The sequence below is a fragment of the Heterodontus francisci genome, chromosome 6, assembly GCF_036365525.1.
Source record: "Heterodontus francisci isolate sHetFra1 chromosome 6, sHetFra1.hap1, whole genome shotgun sequence".
Classification (NCBI taxonomy): Eukaryota; Metazoa; Chordata; class Chondrichthyes; order Heterodontiformes; family Heterodontidae; genus Heterodontus; species Heterodontus francisci.
Genome location: NC_090376.1, coordinates 22,586,552 through 22,605,460, shown reverse-complemented (window position 1 = coordinate 22,605,460; position 18,909 = coordinate 22,586,552). Strand labels below are relative to the sequence as shown.

Sequence of the window (18,909 nt, the reverse complement as noted above, 5' to 3'; positions counted from 1 at the left end):
GACTATTTAAAGCAGGACCCCGCTATCGTTCGGAGCAGGTTATTATTAGGATTTGTGGAAGGGCAGTGTGATCTCAGGGGTACGATCTCTGTAAGCTGTTCAGGCTCCTTATGGAGCCATATCTAAATTTTAACTCAATGTTTGTGCCAATTTCCATATATCACAAGTTGCAGGTGATAACAGATCATTCAACAGTAACAAGAATGAAATTGATGGAGGATATAGCAACAGATAAGAGATAAAAGTGCAAAAGAACTTGAGTTTCCTGAGCTGCATAGGCTGGATTAGTAGGGTTTATAAACCACAGTGGTTCCCGGGCCATACTTTGGGCATCCATGTGTTAAATGACCATGTATCAATCAAGTTATTCGTTCAATGGTAATGGTAACTGGGAGGACCCTTACTCTTTCACCCTTCTGGGCTATTCTAGTTCCCTGACAACCTAGCCAGTGAAAGCAGAGAGAAACTCTTTCTGTTTGAAGGCAATAGCCTTCAAAATAAATCTAATGTAGTAACTGTCTCCCTGGAACAATATTCAGATTTTAGCACATCCTTTCCAAACAGATGCAATTGCCAGACAATTCCCTCAAGCATTTATCTTGTGCCATCAAGCCTTCCCATTTCAGCCAGCTATGTGTCTCACACAATAATTTGCTGTAATTAGCTCTATTGTAGCACAGACGTACATTCTGTGAATTTGCATGCCAGTTTTCCTCCAGTACTTATTCTTAACCTCTTCCTTGAAATTCCTTTCCCTGTGGTGCTTTAATTCTTTCCAGCCGCTCTCTCTAAGCTCAAAAGAGGCCTTTGATTTTTCAACAATAGAAAATGCTGTAAACACTCAAGTCAGGTAGCAACAGCAGAGAGAGGAAGACAGGGTAACATTTCAGGTGGATGACCTTTCCCACAAAAAGGATTCTGATGATAGGCCATCAACCTTTTTTTTATTCATTCATGAAATGTGGGCGTCGATGGCAATGCCAGCATTTATTGCCCGTCCCTAATTGCCCTTGAGAAGTTGGTGGTGAGCTGCCTTCTTGAACCGCTGCAGTCCATGTAGCGTAGGTACATCCACAGTGCTGTTAGGAAGGGAGTTCCAGAATTTTCACCCAGCGACAGTGAAGGAACAGCGATATAGTTCCAAGTCAGGATGGTGTGTGACTTGGAGAGGAATTTGCAGGTGGTGGTGTTCCCATGCATCTGCTGCCCCTGTCCTTCGAGGTCATAGAGGTTACGGGTTAGGGAGGTGTTGTTGAAGGAGGCTTGACAAGTTGCTGCAGTGCATCTTGTATATGGTATACACTGCTGCCACTGTGCGTCGGTGGTGGAGGGAGTGAATGTTTAAGGTGGTGGATGAGTATCAATCAAGCGGGCTGCTTTGTCCTGGATGGTAATGCACATCTTAGTGTTGTTGGAGTTGCACTCCTCAAGGCAAGTGGAGAGTATTCCGTTGCACTCATGACTTGAACCTTATAGATGGTGGACAGACTTTGGGGAGTCAGGAAGTGAATTACTCTTTGCAGAATTCCCAGCCTCTGACCTGCTCTTGTGTCCCCCAGAATGCTGATGATGGGCAATTCAGCGATGGTCATGACAGTTGAAGTTCAAGGGGAGATGGTTAGATTCCGTCTTGTTGGAGATGGTTATTGCCTAGCACTTTGGTGCGAATGTTACTTTCTACTTATCAGCACAAGTTTGAATGTTATCCAGGTCTTGTTGCATACAGGGACGGACTTTGGTATCTGAGGAGATGTGAATGGAACTGAAAATTGTGCAATCATCAGCAAACATCTCCACTTCTGACCTTATGACGGAGGGAAGGTCATTGATGAAGCAGCTAAGATGTTTGGGACTAGGACACTACCCTGAGGAATTCCTGCAGTGATGTCCTGGGGCTGAGATGATTGGCTTCCAACAACCACAACCATCTTCCTTTGTGCTTGGTATGATTCCAACCAGCAGAGAGTTTTCTCCCTGATTCTCATTGACTTCAGTTGTGCTAGGGCTATTTGATGCCAATTCAGTCAAATGCTGCCTTGATGTCAAGGGCAGTCACTCTCACCTCACCTCTGGAATTCAGCTCCTTTGTCCATGTTTGGACCAAGGTTGTAATGAGGTCTGGAGCTGAGTGCCCCTGACAGAACCCAATCTGAGCATCGGTGAGCAGGTTATTGGTGAGTAAGTGCCGCTTGACAGCACTGCTGAGTGTTAACCCTCTCTTCGCAAATGCTTCCTGACCTGCTCAGTATTTCCACCCTTTTCCTTTTTTGTTTCGTATTTCTCGCATCTGCAGTATTTTTATTTTCATCTTTCAACAAATGATCTAGCTTTCTGTCCAAAACCAATTTCTTGAATTTCATTTTCAAATGGTCTTGGAAGCAGGATCCGATTTGTAAAATTAATAAGCCTAAGTGGTCTATAAATTAAATTGTGAACTAGCCTGTTTGAACTATGCCATATCTCCAACTATTGCAAAGATTTCCCATTTTCCAAGCATCTCTTTCATTCTAACTTTTATTTCTCTTTGAAGCTACCTCAACAGATAAAGGAAAAAATAGATTTGTATTTATATAGCGCCTTTCCCAAAAGCAGGATGTCCCAAAGCACTTCACAACCATCGGAGTACTTTTGAAGTGTAGCCGCTGTTGTAGAGAAATGCTGTAACCAATTTGTGTACCGCAAGATTGCACAAACAGCAATGTGATAATGAGCAGACAATCTGTTTATCATGATGTTGGTTAAGTATTGGTCAAGACGCTATTCCCTCTCAACAGGATAATTTCGGACTTACCTAGGTAGGATCCCATCTAATCCACCATTCCATAAACTTCCAAGTCACCATATCTTTTTCAGTGTGTCCACGCATGTAAGTTAACTCCTCAGAATACCTTTTCTTAACAGGACTCTAGGCCATTTGACTATACTTTTGAAAGCTTGAAAAGTTATATCTGTTTCTTGATTCTGGTTGTTCTTATTGGTATTACTCATGTAATGGAATATTAGAATAACAGATAATCTTTTTGCTAAACTTAGATCACTAGTGTTTCTAGTGTTAGTTTTGTATGGACTGGTGTCTAATGCTGAATGATTGACTATTTATGTCATTAATACTTGTCAGTACACAAATGAAATATATATTTTTTAAATTGTCAAGTACATCAGAGACTAAAAAGGATCTATCAGGTACATTTGTTTGAACAATTGTTATTTGGAAGTCCAAGAGCAGTAAAGCTGCATGTAATAAATCTAAAAGCCAGTAGGTGGCAGCATTGTCATATAACACAAATGGCTCTGTTTTCACAAACATTGTAGTTCATTTTCACATCTTACTTGATACTTGTGACTTCAGCTGGTCATCCTTTCGGTATAAAGTTCCTACTTGTGATTTTAGTATAAACTTTCAACTGACTTTTTTTACTATAATGTCTACTGTGCACTTTGTGTCATGTCCCGCCTATATTTTTAGTTTAAAGTTCCACACCGCACTGTTAGTTTTAAGTTCCGCTTCTGTAAACCTGAGGTCATCCAAACTCTGCTGCCTATGTCCTTACTCACACCAAGTCACATTTACCTATCACCCCTATGCTCACTGACCCAACCTACATTGGCTCTCAACGCCTCAATTTTAAAATGTTTATCCTTGTTTTCAAATCTCTCCATGGTCTCACCCTTCCTTACGTTGGTAATCTCCTCCAGCCCCACAACTTCCAAGATATCTGCGCGCCTCCAATTCTGACCTCTTGAGCATCCCCAATTTTAATTGCTCCATCATTGGCGGCAGTGCCTTCAGTTGCCTGGGCCCTAAGCTCTAGAATTCCCTCCCTATATCTCTCTGTCGCTTTATCTCATTTTCCTCTTTTAAGTGGCCCTGAAAACCAACCTCTTTTACCAAGCTTTTATTCATCTACCCTAATATCCCCTTAAATTTCTCAGTGTTTTACTATGTTAAAGGTGCTTTATAAAGATAAATTATTGTTGCTGTACTTTTAGTATTGATTTCCACCCTGTACTTTTAGCATAAATTCAGCCAAAATAAGGAATCTCACCACTGCCCCCCGGGCTGAGTTAGCTAGCCCTTACACTGAGATTCTAGGATATTAGGAGTCATACCTTTTATATATTCTCCACACATTATGGAAAGTTTCAGCTTGACAAAAAAATTATACTGTGGTTTTTATTTCCTGAATAAGAAGACTTTCAGAATTGGTGGCTGGAATTGGTGGAGGCCCCGCCCACTGGCCAAAAGTCGGGGGCGAGCCCGCTTCTGCCAGGCCTGGAAGCCACATCGTGATTTTACATGGCCCAGGCCCGTAATTGGCCTCGGGCTGGACTTACATCCGTCTGAGGCAGGAAGTCCTGCCTCTAAGAGCTGCCAGCCTATCAGCAGGTCGGCAACTCACAGTCCCAGCAGCGCCACTGGGTGCGGTGGCCACTGCTGGGACTGCACCCAGCGAAAAGAGCACCAATGGAGGAGGCCCTGGAATTAAGGTAAGTGTGTGGGGCCTCGTCTGAGACAATTGGATGAGCCCCAGCAAGGCAGGGGTGGGGGTGTTAGTTGAGGGTGGGGGTGGGGGTGGGGGTGGAAATGTGATCCAGTGGGGGAAGCTTATGCCATGAGGGGGGGGGGGCCCCAATCAGGAGGCTCCTCCTCAGCCTGCAAAGAGGCTGCTAGGTTTTACTGGTGGTCTCCTGAGGTGCTGAGCCACCGCCCGCCGGTAGTAATATACCAATGGTGCCAGGAGGAGGCCCTTAAGTGGCAATCAATTGGCCACTTAAGGGCCTTAATTGGTCTGGGGCAGGTGGGCCATTTGTCACCTCCACTTCTGCTAGTAAGTTAGCAGTTGGGTGGAAAAACAACAGGAACAGCACCCCTCCACCCCCCAGCCTCCCACTCAATTTTACGCCCACCTCCCCTCACCACCCCCCCAGCCTCCCACTCAATTTTACGCCCACCTCCCCCACCCCCCCCCCCAGCCTCCCACTCAATTTTACGGCCACCCCCACCTCCCCAACGCCACCTCCAGCCCGCTCCCACAGGGGGCGTAAAATTCCAGACGGTGATACCAAGAATAGAGTATTTTTGCGTTATTTAGTTTGTGATATTGGCAAAAAGGATGTTTATAAAAGTTGAGGACTAAGCGATTGGGGGAAGATTGCACAACATTGAAAATCAATATATATTTCAGTGGGATGATGTTTGAATAACCCGCTCACACACGAAAAGCAGCTGGTGACACTCCATATTACACTAATCTCCAGTGTTAGCGACCAGCATCAGAATACACTGGTAGGTGGAGGAATGTGTTAATGGTTAAAAAAAAATCAGAAGAGACAAAAAAGAATTCCAATTTATGCAGTCTTTATCATGTAACAGTGACTCCAAGTGAGGTAATTATTGTGTTTTGTGGCATGTTAACAACATGATGCGGTGCTATTTTAAAGCCTTTTTTTTAATGTGAGCATTGAAATGTTGGGTTCTTCCTCTGAGGTTCCTTTGCATGGACTACACCATTAATCTTGGGGCACTACACTGCAAGTTAAGGCCAGTGTCACAAATATGGATTGGCCCTTTCTCAGAGCTCAGAGGAATTCTGAGGCCTGTGATCCTGGCATTTATTGCTGCAATTATACCCAGTCCTGGCCTCCACTGGAGTTTGTGAGGTCCCGGGGAAGGCATTGAACTTATCTGAGATCACTGGACACCTAACCTGCCTCACAAGCTGGAAAGTGTAGTGACACACCCATTCCAAAGTGGGTGATAAACCTTTCTCCCTCCCGGACATCACTTTGTAAAGGGGCCTCAGTGAATTAAGAGATGTTTTTAATGCTCCTTCAATATTCGGGGATCTAGGATCAGGCAGGAACAACTTATGTAAGACCGACAGGGGAATTGCCCTATTTCTCTATAAATAGTACCTTATGTCAGAATCGAGATGACTGCAGGTGTCTGAAAATGTCACTAGGTGGCAGAATGCAACATATACATAAGCAACAGTGCACCTTGCTATAAAACATCATTGGCCCCCAATTTTTGGCCAAAATAACGTTGAGGCTAATAGCGCTCACCTTTATTCATTATTACCACCGCAAATTAAAGCTAGGGCATTGGTGCAGTTAAATGCTGAAATCCAAAAATGCTGTCCGAGTTGCACCAGTCCCTCTTAGCTTTGTAAAAAGGACATCTCATTGGCTGCATTACCGTTGAAATGCTATGAACAGCATTAAGTTGTTGGATTTGCACAGTAGATAATGAGCTAAACTCACATTAGAACGTTAACTCAGGGTATTTCCAGTCTAAATACTTTTTTAATAATGTGTTAAGTATTAATTACTGCCAAACCACCTTTTAGGCACTGATAATTAACTATTACAAGTGTGGAGTCTCATTCCTTCACTTTTTAATAATTGTTGGAGATTTTAAAAATGTCATTAATTTTTTTTCCTTTTCCTTTCTGTCTTTTGTTTCTGTCTCTTAATCCAATCTTTCTGTCCCTTTCTATTTCTCTTTGTACCTGATTTGACATTCAATTCACCCATTCTAATGCTTTTTTTTTCAGTCCTTGGTTAAGGACATTCACAGTTGTTTGCCCTCTTCACCCAGATCCCAGATGCCTGCTTTCCCTAACTGTGCCATTATCATCTTGTACTTCCAACAACCTGCTAAGCAAAAAATTAGAATGCGCAGCGGCAAGTTTAACTAACTGCAGATGTCGTTAGATTCATTCCTGAACCAAATTATGGCCCAATATAATTAAAACTGTCAGAATCTAGTAACAGGTTAACCTTCCTTTCATAAAATATCTGAAAAAAAGTATTTCCTGGACATTTCAGGTGAACATTGTAAGTTAGAATGTGAGCAATATGTGTCATTAATATTACTTTAAGAAAACAAAAAATTGTGACCTTATTTTATCAGGCTGCAGTAATACAGGGGCAATATACATGCATGAACAAAGTTCATTTTTTTTGTTTCATTGAAGTAAACCCTACTCTTTTGAACCTGTCTTTATAATTACAATCCTCTATCCTTGCAAGGAAAGAGTGTCAAGGCTTGCTAAAGGGTTTCTTAAAAAGAACGGCGGATTGCTATGTGAGAACTGGATCGAACAGATTAAAATCACAGGTAGCATCATGCATAAGGCATCAGTAGCACGCTAAAGTCTATGTGACTCAGAGGGATAATGTCCACATTTGAAGACATTTGGAAATATCAAGGAATCATCTCACAATTGGGTAAATATTCTCAAATATGGGGATTACAAAGATTAACAGTAACGTGTGCGAGATGAAGAAAGTGGCAACACTTTTGGATGCCTGAAATGTTACTGTTTTTAGGGCTTGTGGTAATAAACCACTGCACATAAACAATGCATCACTCCTGGATGAAATATTCAGAAACATCCAAAAATATTGTCAACTCTTCATGGAATACAAGAGGGAAATGTACTTCTGTACATTTTTTTTGAATTGAACATTTAAAGATTATGCAGAGAATTGATAAAAGTGATTCTGGCAGTTTGCCTCCTATGGTGAAGACTTTGAATATCAAGAGACATGAGAGGGTATGTGGAGTAAGAAGGGAAGACATAGGGAACTTCTTTCATCTAAAGGTTACTAGCGCTAAGGAATGCTACCAGCGGAGGCCAGTGAAATGATAAACACCTGAGGGACAGTTGGATACCTTTCTGGAGAGGCTAGGGATTGAGGAATGTTTTAGGTTGGTGGTCTGTGAGAAAATAACAAGCTTATTTGGAATTTTTTCCTAGTTGTTTTTATGTTCTTTATAGAGTCATAGAGAGATACAGCACTGAAACAGGCCCTTTGGCCCATCGAGTCTGTGCTGACCAACAACCACCCATTTATACTAATCCTACATTAATCCCATATTCCCTTTCACATCCTACCACCTACCTACACTAGGGGCAATTTACAATGGCCAATTTACCTATTAACCTGCAAGTCTTTGGCTGTGGGAGGAAACCAGAGCACCCGGTGAAAACCCACACAGTCACAGGCAGAACTTGCAAACTCCACACGGGCAGTACCCAGAACCAAACCCGGGTTGCTGGAGCTGTGAGGCTGCAGTGCTAACCACTGCGCCACTGTGCCGCCCCTAATTGATATGTTACAACACTTTTCAAGACAATTATGTATTTAACACTATTGTTATTAGTAGTCTTGTTACGCATCTTTTCAGTATTAAACAGCTATTACCTCATGTCAAAATACAGAACAATGTATACCAGCAGTGAATTATAAGCCACTGAATCAGTGAAGTGGTTTAAATGACTTCAGAACAGTATCAGCAAAGATGGGTAGTTTATATCCAACTGAACAGTTTAGATAGGAACACAAGGACATTGGGACAGGCCTTTCAGCCCCTCAAGCCTGTTTCGCCAATTAAATCATGGTTGATCTACATTGACTTCATTGACGTTCCTTTTGGCCCATATCCCTTGATACTCTTACCTCATCAAAATCTAGCAATCTCAGTCTGGAAATTGCAAATGACTGTGCATCCACAACCTGTTAGGAGAGAGAATTCCAGATTTTCACTACTCGGTGTGAAAAAGTATTTCCTGATTTCACTGCTGAATGGCCCAGCTCCAATTTTATAATTGTATCTCCTTGTTCTGCATTCCCCAACCTGAGGAAGTTGGGTTGGATTTTGTGGAGGGCAGATGTCCCGCCACCAGGGCCAAAAGTGGGAGGCTACCCCGCTTCTGTGGACGGAGAGACCCAGGGAGGCATTTTGCCAAATCGGAGGGCCGGCAGCTCAGTAGCCTCAGCAGCGCCACCTCCAGCAGTGGCCATTGCTGAGGCTGCAGCTGCAGGGTGAGGGCATGTCAATGGTCGGGCACCTTTGAAGACAGGTAAGTGGGGTTGGGGGATGGTGAGGCCTGGCAGCAGGCCCTGACGATCAGGAGAGGTGGGGGATGCTGAGCTCTGGCGGCGTCATTGCCGTGAGGGGCGGCAGTTGGCACCGGGGGTCCTCTGTAAGCCATGGAGTGCCCATAAAGGAGAGCCCGCCCCCACGTAGCCCACTAGGAGGCTATCAGGTTTCACTTGCCAATCTCCCCATGTGGCGGCAGGCACCCCCTGATGTTGGCAAAATGCCCGCAGAGGTGGAAGGTGGCCCTTAATTGGGAACCTAATTGCCTCAATTGGCCTCCTGCTGGGCAGACGATCGACCATTTTTCTCGCCGCTGGCAAAGTGTCATGGCAGCAGGAAGGCCCATCCCCTGATGTCTTCCTGCACCATTTTGCCAGCCTTCCCGCCTCCCAGCCCATGGCCAAAAAGGGCCCCGGATAATTCCAGCCATAGTTTCTCTGTATCTACCCGATTGAGTCTCTTTATCATTTTAAATGGTGATTAGATCACCCCGTCCAGACTTCTAAACTCAAGGGAATACAAGACAATGTTATGCAACCTGTCCTCATAATTTAGCTCTTTGAGTCAGTCTCACATTATAACACTGCTCCCCCAATTCCCCAAAATCTGCTCCTCAGTTTGCCGGACATCAGAACCTTTCTCCTCAGACTCTGCTTCTCTCCTTCTAAATCCTGGGATATTCCTCAGTGACGAACCTTCTTTCCAATGGCTCCCTGATCCCAGACCCTGAGACTTTCCTCTGATGAGAGGACATTGATCTGAAATGTTAACTGTTTCTCTCTCCACAGATCCTGCCAGACTTGCGGAGTATTTCCAGCATTTTTTGCTTTTATCCCTGGGGCTTGCCTCTGGGCGCCCAGCTTCCTGGATGCACAATACCCCTGTCAACCACACTGCCTGTGGAGGCACAACAGGCAGCAGCAGCTCGCCCAGAGTGTTTAGTTGAGGTCTGAGGCCCAATTTTGTGTTGGTCCCTGCCCTATTGGTCCAATCACAGACTGCACACCAGCAACACGTCCAGTCTAATTTTTATCCCTATTCATTTTCTTTTCTAACCATCAACAAAGACACTTCCATCACACGTGCTACTGATCACTTATGTTGCTGGTCACAGATGCTCTGTGTCTTTGGGCAGTTCATAATAGAAAAATAGCAACTGTTAATAAATTTAAATAAATGTCATAATTTGCCTGACATAAAAGCGCTGCAAATTCATTTTCCAGTTTGTCTGAAAGTCTTTTGGAAAAAGACAAATAAATTCTTAATTCTTCACAGGATGAGAGCTGACACCCTCACAACTGCTGAGTAACAAATTCTACACTAAGAAATCCTGCAAATAACTTAAAATGCACAGTTTGCACGCTACTACGTTCTACAAATTATACGTGCACAAATGTGGTTGGAAACTATTCTTCGGTAAAAATATTTAGTTAAAGCCAAGGTTTCTGAACCTCAGTGAGGATGCAAAGTTAAAACTTTTAACAAATGTTAAAAGGCACAATAGAAAATTCCATGGAGAAATTCAGTAATGTTACAGTGTGATTAGGCTCCTTAATGTGTTCAGCTGGTGCTCCATGCATGTGAAATGTTTTTGCTTGGGACCTTATCCCTTAGATGGTGGGAAATGTCTTGCTGCATTAGGATTATAAGGGTCCACAGCAGCTTTAAGTGCCAGGTACTATCATTATCATTCCCGGAAAAGAAAGAAATTCCGAAAATCCAGAATGGCTGACAGGTCTGCACAAGGGCAGAAAGCCTTGAGGTTCTCTGACAGGGCAGTGGAAGTGAGGCAGGAGTGGGCATTCTTTGGAAGTGAACACTACAAGGCCCCTAGGAGAACTATCGATGGGCAATGGAAGAAGGTGATCAGATCAGTGAATGGTGGCAGGAAGGTTGGGAAGTTGCCTTCATCAGGTGATGTGAATGAGAGCTTGGTGAGTTTTTTTGAAAATTTTTTTAAAGTTTTTTTTATTTTTATTTTATTTAGAGATACAGCACTGAAACAGGCCCTTCGGCCCACCGAGGCTGTGCCGACCAACAACCACCCATCCATACTAACCCTACAGTAATCCCATATGCCCTACCACCTACCTACACTCGGGGCAATTTATAACAGCCAATTTACCTATCACCTGCAAGTCTTTGGCGGTGGGAGGAAACCGGAACACCCGGAGGAAACCCACACAGACACAGGGAGAACTTGCAAACTCCACACAGACAGTACCCAGAATTGAACCCGGGTCCCTGGAGCTGTAAGGCTGCGGTGCTAACCACTGCGCCACTGTGTTGCACACAGAGAAGAGTATGGAGATGATGACATCTTTATGGTGGGAAGGGAGAAGATATAGATGGGATTGGAAATGTAGTGGTCAGATGTAGAGGTTGAGGCAAGGTCTTTTGTAAGATGGTGGTATGGTAGCCTAGTGCTTTTTTCAGGCATTACTTGGCCTACTAAGACTCCAAAATTGCAAACAGGAAGCGCGTGCACACTTCTGATGGGAAGTGCACAGCCCGCCATTTGGGTAAGGTCAAACAAGAAGCGTCATTTACCGATGTCTGAACCAGGAGTTAGGCACTTTACATATGCAAAGAAGGGGCCTAACATCTGCTTGAGGTCCCTGCTGCAACATTAGTTTTCCCTGAGGCAGCTAGCACCATCAGGGCAAACCAATCCTACGGAACGTCAGTCAACCGAGAAGGTAAGTAACTTTGCTGAATGTGGAGCCAGGAGGAGCAGGCATATTCCTCCCAACCCCAAATTAAAGGACCTGATAGCCACTCCTGACCCCTGATCTGACTCCCTCCACCACCACCCCCCCACTCCCCCCACATCGCAGCGGCCCAATTCTACTTCATTCTTCTCTCTTCAACGCTGTATTCCTATCGATCAAATTTAACAATAACCTCTCATTCTGATCTAATGTTCTCAATGCACTTTCTGACTGTCCAATTACATTACACAGCTGATGAATGTGAATTGTTTTCAGTTTTACAGAAACACAAACTGGGATATTACATTTCAGATGTCAAGATGCCCAAACTGCACTGGTGTGAGATGCCCTGCAGGGAGGTAGTTTCACATCATTAGGGCTTCACACCAATGGCAGTGTCAAGGCAATTGGTTCAAAGTCAAGTTTGCAAAGTGCCTAGGTGGTCTATTGGACTGCCTGAAAACTGTTAAAATCCAGTCTGAGATTTTTTTGATATTAAGCGAGACAGGACAGCCTTTATTCACATTAAAATGTAAGCAGCTTTTGGTTCCTGGTGAGCAGAGCTCAGTTTTCTTTGGGCCAAAAGGCAATGTGAAGCTAGTGGTATACCTCAGATTGGGGCAGTACAGTGGCACAGTGGTTAGCACCACAGCTCCAGCGACCCGGGTTCGGTTCTGGGTACTGTCTGTGCTGAGTTTGCAAGTTCTCCCTGTGACTGCATGGGTTTCCACCGGGTGCTCAGGTTTCCTCCCACAGCCAAAGATTTACAGGTTGATAGGTAAATTCGCCATTGTAACTTGCTCCTAATGTAGGTAGGTGGTAGGAGAATTGTGGGGATGTGGTAGGGAATATGGGATTAATGTAGGATTAGTATAAATGGGTGGTTGATGGTCGGCACAGACTCGGTGGGCCAAAGGGCCTGTTTCAGTGCTGTATCTCTCTATGACTCTATCTACCAGCCTGCATCATTCACAGCAGGCACCAAACTGGTACCTGTACCTGCAGTAAAATGAAAGCCTTAGCTGCAAGACTCTACTCAACTCCACTGGCTCTGGAGGTTTTGTTGGAAAGACTTCTATTCATATAGCACCTTTCACATTCTCAGGGTATCCCAAAGCACTTTACAGCCAATGAAGCACTTTTTTGAAGTGGAGTCAATGGTGTAATGTAGGAAATGTGGCAGCTAATTTGCATACAGCAAACTCCCACAAACATTGTGCGACAGTGATAATAACCAGATGGTCTGGAGCACTATGGATGGGAGAAACTGAATATTACATCATACAGTGTCAATTATATAATTGCTAGCTAGTTACTACAATGATCAACAACATGTGGAGGTAAGTTCTCAACTTGCCTCCTGGGCATAAAACTTACTTTGCTGATCATTTTGATATAACTGTAAATTGGACAGTTTCGATAATGGTCAGCACCAGTGTTCGCCCCACAAGGCGAGCTGAAAACCTACTCAATCGTTTTTTAAAATCTCAAAGCGGGATTGAATCACTTCATAGAGTCATGCAGACCCCAACCTGCCAAGAATGAGGTATATTAATTTTGTCCTATGAACATTGATTTTAAACTGGTGCTGGAGCGAGGAAATGACTTGTTAAACAGATCAGCCGTGGCTGGGAAAAACATTTGCATACTAACAGACAGTGCTTGTGGAGACAAAGGCCCATTCCCTGACACATTCAACCCACAATGCATTTTGATCACCAGACCTCGAAGGTGAGGAAGCTCACATTCCAGGATGACTGCTAAGATGGCCAAATCCACAAACAGTTGTGGTCAAACCAGCCAGTCACATGACTAACCTGCTGGGCAACCTGAGTTTTTCTGAATTGTATAGACAGTTTGAGACAGAGAGACTGTTTGCTCCTGGACTATAAAGACCTCTCCTGTCTGGCTCGCCACATCCTCTCCTGTCTGCTCCCATCTCTTTCTCATGGAACTCCAAATCCACTGAAGACGTGAACCTCAAGAGAGAAAAGTCGCCTACATCGAACAAGGATTAAGAAGAATACTGGGCCCCAACGAAAAGCAAGATCAACCTACAATTAAGGACTCTACAGTGAGCTCAAAGAACAGTAACCAAAAACCATCTTCAGATATTGCCTCAAACTTTTTCACTTTATTTCTTCTGCTCTTTTCTGTCGTGTATCCATCGGCATTAACCAAATTAGAGTTTAAATTTAATAAATTTCAACTTTTCCTCGTTAAACCTAAGAAAACCTGTTTGGCTGGTTTCTTTGCCTTACAATTGGAAAGTGGTGAACAAGGATTTACTAAGGGGGAGCTAAAAACACAGTGTGTTTAAAATTAAACCCTGTTACGGTAAGACCAGGTAAAGGCTGAGAGGGAACCCTAGACCCCTTTCTGACCTGGCTGTAACAATAGTGATTGGGCCAAAAATGAAACATTTTTGTTTAACATTTAGCTTATGTGTTTCTTTAATTCCAACAAGGTACACAAGAGGTTAAAATTAGCATTGCTCACACAAAAAGGTTCCACCTCAATTCATCTGATTGTCATCAACTATATGTTTGAGGGAGGGGCTATAGGGGATATTGGCGAGGGATGGGGAAAGGCATTCAATTCAAATACAAACATTCTGGGAGTAATTGTGACCTACCCTGTCTGGCAGGGAACTTTCAGGATACAGTCCAGTGCCTCCTTTGCACCCTGTCCAATTTCACTCCCTATTGGGGTCAGTAGAGAGTAAAATTACCGTATTTGCCGGACTATAAGATGTACCGGACCATAAGATGCATCAGGATTTTGAAAGGAAATATTTAGGAAATATTTGGGTGTAACCTACAGACCATAAGATGCATGACAATTTTAGGCGATGTTTTTCCAGAAAAAAGTGCATCATATAGTCCAGCAAATCCAAAAATAAGCATTTTAAATCAGTGTCAATTCACCACAAGTAACCTGATTTTAAATGACTAAAAATGACTTTTAAAACATATACAGAGCCATTTCTTACTTACATTGGGGTGACATGAGGGGTCCGGACAGTGTAGATAGGGTAAACTGTTCCCACTCGTGAAAGGATCATGAATGAGAGGGCACAGATTTAATGTAATTGGCAAAAGAAGCAATGAAAATATTTTTCACGCAGCGAGTACTTAGAATCTGGAATGCACTGCCAGTGAGTGCAGTGGAGGCAGGTTCAATTGAGGCATTCAAAAGGGAATTAGATAGTTACTTGAAAAGGAAGAATGTACAGGGTTATGGGGAGAAGCGGGGCGAATGGCACTAAGTGAATTGCTCGCTCGGAGAGCTGGTGCAGACACGATGGGCCGAATGGTCTCCTCCTGTGATGTAACAATTCTGTGATTCTGTGACAGTAGTCAGTTTCTTAGTAAATTAAAGAAAAATTCAAACGCTTTTAAAACGTGCCCCTGCACCAAAAAGAACCAGATTAACCTTTAGAGCAAAAACTTCCATTGGTAATTATTTCATCCTGGGGATATGGTCAGTTTTGTGGCTGATGTGTAATTCTAGCGTGAAGCTTTTTTTAACCTGGCACAAAAATTCGATTTGCGCCGAATGTAATTTGTGATGATAATTCCACAACCTTTGCACTGATTACACAGATTTATATTGAATCAAAGCAATACAATGAGCAGAAACTCCAAGGCCGTATATTATTACAATAGTAGATTTTATGATCCTGCACTCAAAGGGAGCATAGGCCAGAAATTTGGGGGCGGACAATGTTGTAGCCCTGTCTCCATCCCACGCTCTCTGCCATTGCGGTTTCCCTGCTGGGAGTGCAGGATCAGCCCAACTCTGATATAATCCATATTTTCCCTGCCAACCTTCCTTGGCAACTCATTTGTAAAAGTTTACATTTAAAATTTTCATTCACCTGCAGAAAGAACTAGATTCAAAATTCATAATAGTCAACATAAAAACAAAAGTAGTGTTACATAGGAATAAATCTCAAGTGGATCATCTGGAAAGCTATCAAAAATGACCCAGGAAATTCAATGCAGATAATGAGAATCTTCAGTTAATTAAAGCATTTGGTTCTCATTTTCATTTTTGCTCGGTTCCCGAACCGATCTTAAAACCTCATTAATCATTCATCACAAATCAAAACTTTGAGGAAACTACAACCTATTGGTTTGTAATTACTGTATTAACCATGCTAGTTTATATTGGAGATCATCTGATCAGTAAAAGCTGAATCCCAATATAGATAAATTTATAAGCGATTTACTGATAGTATATTATTAACCACTACCTTCATCAAGTAACTGTGAGAAATCTCTAGAATAGATGGAACATTATTGGGGTTGTATGTTCTGTTTTACAGGCTAACCATTTCTGCTGAGTGCCCTATGCAACTCGAGGACTTTCCTATGGATGTTCATGCTTGCCCGCTTAAATTTGGAAGCTGTAAGTGTGATTGAAATTATAATTGTCAACAGAACTGAATAAAATGTTCTAGCATCAGAAGCAGAATGGCAACTGCTTTAAAAGGGGAACGATAACTTCATGACCCAAAGTAGAGTGAGGCCGTCCTCCTGTGTGTAGTTCATCCCATAAATTTTCTTTTTCATTTGTCACCAACACAGTGACTCATCCAGGAAGGGGCAAGAACTTAATGTGTATCCAGTTTAAATGGACCACAGTACACAGGAGGCCACTCAAATGGGGTGAATGAAAAGGAACATGGTAGGGATAGGGGATAGTATCGTCAGTGGGATACTGTTCCCTGCAGTGCGACCAGGAGTCCCAAAAGCTGTGTTGTCTGCTTGGTGCCAGAATTAAGGATGTCTCCTTGGGGCTAGTGGAAAACTTGGAGTGGTGGGGGAGGGTCCAGTAGTTGTGGTCCACATCGGAATCAGTGACTTAAATAGAACTAAGTATGAGGTTATCCAGAGGGAATTTAAGGAGCTAGGCTACCAATAATCTACCTGAGCCATGTGCAAATTGGCATAGGGAAAAACAGATCACAGGTTTAAATGTGTTGTTGAAAGAATAGTGTGGGATGCAGGGGTTTCAATTCATGGGGCAACAACACCAATTCTGGGGAAAGACGGAGCAGCTCTGTTGGGACGAACTCCACCTAAACTGGGCTGGGACCAGAGAAAATAGGAACTATAGGCCAGTTCACCTGACATCAGTGTTAGAATCTATTATTAAGGACATGGTGACAGGGCACTTGGAAAATTGCAATATGGTTAGGCAGAGTCAACACTATCTTTGGAAATGGAAATCATATTTGACAAATCCATTGAAGTTTTTTGAGGGTGTAACTGGCAGGGTAGATAAGGAGGAACCAGTAGATGCAGTATATTTGGATTTACAGAAGGCATTTGATAAAGTGCCACACAAGAGGTAGTTACACAAGATTAGGGCTCAAGGGATTGGGATTGTATTTTAGCCTGGATAGAGGATTGGTTAACAGACAGAAAACAGGGAGTAGGAATAAATGGGTCATTTTGGGATGGCATGCTGTTACTGGTGGAGTACCACAAGGATCAGTGCTTAGGCCTCAGCTATTTACAATCTATATCGATGATTTAGATGAGGGGATCGAATGTAATATATGCAAGTTTGCTAACAATACAAAGCTAGGTGGGAAAGTAAGCTGTCAGGAGGATGCAAAGAGGCTACAAAGGGCTTTAGACTCTCGAAGTGATTGGGCAAGAAGTGGCAGATATAGTATAATATGGGAAACTGAAATTATCCACTTTGGCAGGAAGATTGGAAAAGCAGAATTTTTCAAAAGGTGAAAGACTAATAAATGTTAGTATTCAGAGAGATATGTGTGAATCATAGCAAGTTAATATGTAGGTGCAGCAAGCAATTGGGAAGGTATGTTAGCATTTATTGCAAGGGGGTTGGAGCATAAGAGTAAAGATGTCCTTCTGCATTTATACAGGGCTTTGGTGAGACCACACCTGGAGTATTGTGTACAGTTTTGGTCTGCTTACCTAAGGAAACCTTTGGGAGATTGCAACAGACGTTCACTAGATTGTTTCCTGAGATGAGAGGCTATCCCATGAGGAGAAATTAAGTAGAATGGGCCTATATTTGAATGGCTGAGAAGGCTTGATGGGCCATATGTCCTACTCCTGATCCTATTTCTTATGTTCTTCTATTTCTTGTGCTCTTTATATGCCTTACACATCCTTAGGATATTCTAAAATGATTCATAGTCAATGAATTACTTTTTTTGAAGTGTAGTCACTGTTGTGTCATAGGTAAATGTGACAGTAGTTTGCATAAAGCAAGGTTCCACATAGTAAATGAGATCAATGACCTGTTGTGGTGCTGCTAGAACCATAGAAAAATTACAGCACAGAAGGAGGCCATTCAGCCCATCATGTCCATGTCAGCCGAAAAACACTAAACCGCCCAATCTAATTCCACCTTCCAGCACCTGCAGGTTACAGCACTTCAGGTGCATGTCCAGGTACCTTTTAAAAGAATTGAGGATTTCTGCCTCCACCACCGTTCCTGGCAGTGAATTCCAGACACCCACCACCCTCTGGGTGAAAAAGTTTCTCCTCATGTCCCCTCTAATTCTTCTACCAGTCACCTTACATCTGTGCCCCCTGGTAATTGACCTCTCTGCTAGGGGAAACAGGTCCTTCCTGTCTACTCTATCTAGGCCTTCATAATTTTGTACACCTCAATTAAGTCACCCCTCAGCCTCCTCTGTTCTAAGGAAAACAACCCTAGCCTATCCAATCTTTCCTCACAGCTGCAACTTTCAAGCCCTGGCAACATTCTTGTAAATCCCCTCTGTACTCTCCAGAACAATTATGTCTTTCCTGTAATGTGGTGACCAGAACTGTACGCAATACTCCAACTGTGGCCGCACCAGTGTTTTATACAGTTCCAGCATTACATCCCCGCTTTTGTATTCTACACCTCGGCTAATAAAGGAAAGCATTCCATATGCCTTCTTCACCACGCTATCTATCTGTCTTGCCACCTTCAAGGACCTGTGGACATGCACTCCAAGGTCTCTCACTTCTTCTACCCCTCTCAATATCCTCCCGTTTATTGTGTATTCCCTCACTTTATTTGCCCTCCCCAAGTGTATTACCTCACACTTCTCCGGATTGAATTCTATTTTCCACTTTTCCGCCCACTCAACCAAACCATTGATATCATTCTGGAGTCTGCAGCCATCCTCTTCACTATCAACTACACGACCAACTTTTGTGTCATCTGCAAATTTCCCAATCATGCCTCCCACATTTAAGTCCAAATCATTAATATATATCACAAACTGCAAGGGACCCAACACTGAGCCCTGTGGAATGCCATTGG

The 18,909-nt window shown here is 43.1% G+C and overlaps 2 protein-coding genes across 4 annotated transcripts in view; one reads left to right on the top strand and one right to left on the bottom strand.

Annotated features, from left to right (window-relative positions):
- Positions 1–18,909, bottom strand: part of gabrb3 (gamma-aminobutyric acid type A receptor subunit beta3) — a 568,810-nt gene that overhangs the window by 421,081 nt on the left and 128,820 nt on the right. The window lies entirely within an intron of this gene.
- The window catches only part of gabra5 (gamma-aminobutyric acid type A receptor subunit alpha5), an 86,276-nt gene that overhangs the window by 13,445 nt on the left and 53,922 nt on the right, over positions 1–18,909 (top strand). Inside the window, exon 5 of the mRNA XM_068033279.1 lies at positions 15,935–16,017. Within this exon, the coding sequence (XP_067889380.1) occupies positions 15,935–16,017 (83 nt within the window). The remainder of the gene's footprint in view (positions 1–15,934; positions 16,018–18,909) is intronic.